This window comes from Monopterus albus, unplaced genomic scaffold (assembly GCF_001952655.1).
Source record: "Monopterus albus unplaced genomic scaffold, M_albus_1.0 scaffold105.1, whole genome shotgun sequence".
In the NCBI taxonomy this organism is placed as follows: Eukaryota; Metazoa; Chordata; class Actinopteri; order Synbranchiformes; family Synbranchidae; genus Monopterus; species Monopterus albus.
Genome location: NW_018127985.1, coordinates 1,763,078 through 1,768,635, shown reverse-complemented (window position 1 = coordinate 1,768,635; position 5,558 = coordinate 1,763,078). Strand labels below are relative to the sequence as shown.

The window sequence follows — 5,558 nt, the reverse complement described above, 5'->3', positions numbered from 1 at the left end:
CCAGCTGCAAAGCTGGCAACAGAGACGTCCCGGTTGACGTTTCTGTGTAGTATGGGGCTAGCCCAACCGAGGGGATATAATGTATAGGCCTGGTGGGTTCAGGGTCTTTCATCTTACATCTGCCTGCGTGCAGTTTGATGGTGCAAGATACCTGAGCGTGTAATGTTAATTTTACCTGTGATCCTTTCAATAAATCAGCACTGTTTTGAAGTTACTTGGACTGTCTCGTCTCTTAGAGTTAGCAATGTTAAGAAGAACCAAAAAAGTCCTGCAAGCCCAATAGTTAACTCATTATTTGAAGAATGCATCTGCTCAAAAATAAAATAAAACCTCTCCAATCAACTCCAGAGAAGGGTCAAAGAAGGGAGAGAGGCAGAAGACAAATAACCAGTGCCCTAGACACATTGTTAGGATGCTGGCATAACTGGCCATCTAACAGAGCAATTAAATGGCTCAAGTTAATACCACATTGGATACAGGCCATCAGGATGTCCTTGTTCTTAAACCCTTACTACTGTTGCATGGTATACATGTCCCATATGAATGGCAATGTACAGCATATCTTAAGAACAATGACAGATGTACTGACTTAATCATAAGAGGTGACAAAGCAAAAAAAAAAAAAGTATATTGCTGTTTCAATTCCAATAGAAAAGTTTTTATTTCCACTTAAAATCTGTCTAAAACAAACAACAGAATATTCAGTCTTGAAAAAGAGGTACATGAGCAGGGTGACAACAGAGTGACTGACAGATTCACCGTCATGTGCAAAGCATCAGGAATACAAACAAGGAGAAATGCCTCAAACATGCCCAAACTACATGAAAGTAAATGTAGTGGCTTGTGAGAGATTTTGGCATAAACTGTCCCGTTGCACCAAGAGCTATTTTTGCAGCAAATACCCATGAGAGTGAGGGAGAACAGAACTGAGTTGAAGCAAAGCCACTGGCTCCAAACTTTGATCATTTCCTCTCTCTTCTTTTTTGAATTGTAGCTTTAATAAAGTATTAACAAAAATAAAATTTCACACACATGGAGGTCATGTTTAATGTGAAAGCTCAGGACAATGCAGGCACTGTTGGGGAGGGGGGGGTTTACTGGCATTTGCGCAGAACATTTCCTTTACAATGAAAACAATCTAACCAACTGCAGCACTCAAAGGAATTCACCTCCCATCCCCCACACCCACCTCCCCTCCTCCACACCACCATTACATTACCATATCAAAGCCCCGAGTTCAGAGCAAGTCTTCTCTTTCAAGAATGGGAATGAGGCAGAGGAAAGGAGGGGGAGAGGACAAGACCAAGGCAGCAGGAGTAGACCCAAGACCGAGTTTGCTTTTATCCCTGTTCAGGGTGTGTGTGTGTGTGTGTGTGTGTATAAGAGAGATGGTGCGTGTACGTGGGTGTGTCAACACAAGTGTATGTTTGTTACTAAAAAAAAACAGACTGCAGAAAATCTGTGGAGATACTAGAGGACTACTGATTGGGTCTTCCACAAGCTGCACTGAAGAGAAGTCAATTCACATTCCAGAGGCACATAATGGGGCCTGCAGGGGGTCTGATGGAGTAGCAGAGAAATGCCAAAGCAGGTACACCGTGCAGCTAGAAGGGCATTACATGGCAGATGGCCAGCACACTACAGGCATAGCCAAATGTCTTTACATCTCCTGGTTCAAGCACAAATCTATTGTTAACCCATCTCCATACCTTTTCTCTTTTTCTGCTGAGCCTACTGTATAAGACCCTCTCTCTAGTTTGCTGGGAGACTAAATGTGAAAATCAAAGTGAATGGCATTAGGGTAAATAAGGCCACTGGTTGCCTGGGAAACAGTGTACCCTGCCCCACTCACTCAAGCCTAGCCTTTACTTTTCTCCAATCACTAGAGAGCAATAATACATTATTGACAAAGAGCCACAACAGGCAGCAGTGCAGCATTTTCAAATTGTATTTGAACAAGAGAGCTTTGCTGTTAGAAGATGCACAAGGCAAGTGAGAGAAGCACATAGAAAGACAAGAACACAGAGAGATTGGCAGAGATAGTGGATTCAAAAACCTATCCCATTCACACCACCATAACCATCAATCTGCCATCCATCCCAGACCTCCTCCTTTGAACCCCACTAGAATCAGTCAGATAGCTGACTCCAACAGCTAATAAGATGAGAACAAGCAGTGTTTTTGAGTAGTTTTGATAAAAGAGCAAATCTGAGATGTTTACACAGGCAATGATTTCCATGAGATCATGTGTAATTTACATTTACTATTATATGTCAAGACAAAGTCAATAGTTTCTTGTTACTTTTCATGTTGTGCTTGGATGAATGCATTGCATTAATACGCATAGCAATTTATTCCCAATGCACAGTTACCTTACACTGCGTGGTGATGTTTTAACAGTGATGGAAAAGTGACATCTCTCTGTACTGAAACAGCATAACAGAATGACTGTAAGGCAATAACCACTGTGGGGTTTTTTCCTATCTGCCTGCTGTCAACTAGCTCCACTATTGCCAAGGTTCAGGTTTGATTTTTTTTTTTAAATCTAATAATTTCAATATAATAGTTTGTCTTACTGGTAGTTCCAATAGCTCCACCTTAACATAGTAAATACTGCTGTGACATTCAACCAACTGTAAAAGCCTGTAGATTGCACCGTTCATACATTTTGTTACATTAATGTTTATCATTTGGATTGACAGGAAGTCAAAAATGTAAAGATAAGCAATGTATATTTATTTTATTCAGGTACTTCAGGTCAAAATGGAAAAGAATTGCAATCTGATACATAAGAAAGTTGTTAGCATGTTCTGCAGCAAGTTCTGCTCATGTATCAATGGCACTGCTCCAATAAGGGTGTTTTCACACCTGCCTTATTTAATCCGGCTGAATAATCCTCTGGTACGTACATTTTCCCCCTTGGTGCAGTTCGTTTTGGCAGGTCTGAACACAGCTATCACATCAAACCAAAATGACAGCACTGCAACACTTGACTTTTGTTTGGTCTGGTCCCATATAAAGTCTGGAGCAGTTCATTTGTGGTGGGAACGTGATCCGACCTCGATCTGGACCAACTATAAGGAGTACTCTGCAAGTTTGGGCTAAGCCGCTCCCTTGTTCCGCTCGGTCAATGGTAGGCGACATGCCTTCTTTGCAAAGTATGAAGAATACTTTATTTTCGAGATGTTTTTGAAGTCCATTAGGCATTTGGTTGACATAGTTTTGTTTGGTAGATTGTCCAGATAAATACAACAGTACTGAGCAAATACCAATTGTACCATATCTCCATGTTGCAGAGCAATTTTTTTCCCATAGGAGTATTTACCAGTACAGAACACAGTTCTTGTTCCTGTGTTTATTCTCCCATTCCTGCCCCACCTTCACTTAACCAATGAGCTGAGGGAACATTCTCACATAATTTGTGTTTTTGGTTCACTTGGATTTTTCTCTGTGAGAAGAAACTGAACCAAGAGGAAAATGGAACAAGTTTACAAACTGGCCTACTGACTGGGACTAGTGCAAACAAACAGCAGGTTTGAAAATGCCCTAAGATTAATTTCAGATGGTCACTGTGAAGCCTGGGCAATGGCCAAAAATATGTTACTAAGCTAAATCAACAAACAGTAATGCATATTTAAGGAAATCTTGAACCAAATCATACACAATACATGCAACTACTTCAGTTCTACAACAGGTACAATCAATACTCAATCAACAGACTTCCAATAAAAGAGTTACTGGTGCAAGGGGAACTGGAGCAAAAGCACATTATATCTCAACTTGTGCAGAATAGAAAATAGAAAGAGGACGAGTGAAGCAGAAACTCACCCGTCTTCTCTTTGATCTCACAGAGAACACTGAAGAGGGCTGGCTTCATTCTGTGACAGTTCAGGGCGTGCTTCCTGTAAGAGAGAAGAGGGAATAAGAGAGGGAGAGAGCAAGGATTACGATAAACAGACCCTCCATCTCAAGTCATTCCATGCTCTCTCATAAATAGGTGGAGGAAATGTAGGCATTATGCATACAGCATTTTAACAAAGTATATTCCAACACAGCAGGACAGGGATATTTTTAAAGGCACTTTCAGTAGCCAAATGCCTTTGTCAGTGCAGAAACATGCCTGATGTGTCAATCTGAACCAGCAAGAGTGATGCTGTCATTTGGACGCTTTGCACTGCGGGACAGGTAATGATGCCAAACCTCAAGGTCATCATTACTGAAGACAAGATTCCAGAGTTAATACATAGTAATCTAATTTCTCCCTGTTGGAGAAAGACCTGTTCCATGAACATAGATGGTGAGTTGATAAAGTTGATTAGGATTAAGTTGCAATTTTAATTTAATCAGAGACATTCTCTTTATTGCCAAACAGGGTAATAGCAATTAAAAGGAGAAAAGGCAAAACTTCTACAGTTCACCATAATCAAATCAGAACACCTTAACAAAATTTCCTGCTAATACACATCCGTGCACCCACACACCCCCATATGACTTACAGCTTATTAAGACTGGAATAATGTAGCAAAGCCCCAATTCTAATATGATCCCAAATGAGTTGACACTACTGTCTCTAATGTGAACTACTGTACTGGCAGTGCACACCATTTCAGAAAGAAAGAGCGTGCATTAGCACATATGGAACTGCATTTTAGTCTGTAATTTGTGAAGCCTGTAAAGTCTATTTTTTCACATTTAAAAACCAATGAAAGGCACACATACAGTAACAAAAGTGTGTAACTAGGCATGCAATACATTATACTATGCCCGTGTAGCTCATAATGTTCCATTGTTATTGAGAGACGTTGTTCGAGTTGTGTTGTTAAACTCTATATTAACTGTGTGGCCATAATTTGCGGTGCTGTTGTAATACTGCATTATCTTATAAAAAATATTTTCGTAATTTTGTGCACCAGCTGTACTTTTAATGACCAGTCCTAATGACAATGCAAACAAGCATTTGAATGTGTTGTGCTGAGATGTTTACAAACCACAATAAGCATCATTTATAGCAAAAATGGGCCTCGGTAGCATTGACTTTGATATGTAATTGGAAAAGTGCAACATACAGTTAAAGTCTAGGTAAAAATGAAAACCAAAACAGCATGAATCCTCTAATTCTGCATGAACCAGAAGAGATGAAACAAGAAAACCTGAACAGGACCCTAAAATAAATCATTTTGTTTCCAAATAACATAACCAACAAAACAATAAAAACAACCACAGATGAACATGATTTGGCTACACCAGACCTCAACACCAATTCCAGTTGTGAATGCCCACTGCAGTAATATATTAGGGGACTACAGGGACTACCAAAATGTACACATACTGAAAGACTGCCTTTCTGTGAGAATATTGAGGCAATATGATGTAAAGAGTTATGTGTCTAGCAATAAATATGTCATTTACTCTACCAATTCTTTCACTGCTGGATTTGAGTTGGGGGGGGGTGGGCTGCCTTCGGCATGGAGGGTATGAGCAGGAGGGGGAGAAGGAGGTGGTCATGCGGTCCTGTACTGACCTGTGCTGGAAGTTGAGTGGCAGGGCGGCCCCCGGCA

At 40.5% G+C, this 5,558-nt stretch overlaps 1 protein-coding gene across 1 annotated transcript in view; it reads right to left on the bottom strand.

The window, feature by feature from the left end:
• Nucleotides 1-5,558, bottom strand: part of pbx4 (pre-B-cell leukemia transcription factor 4) — a 26,862-nt gene that overhangs the window by 17,999 nt on the left and 3,305 nt on the right. The window contains 1 exon segment of the mRNA XM_020610289.1: nucleotides 3,829-3,902. Coding sequence (XP_020465945.1) covers nucleotides 3,829-3,902 — 74 coding nt within the window.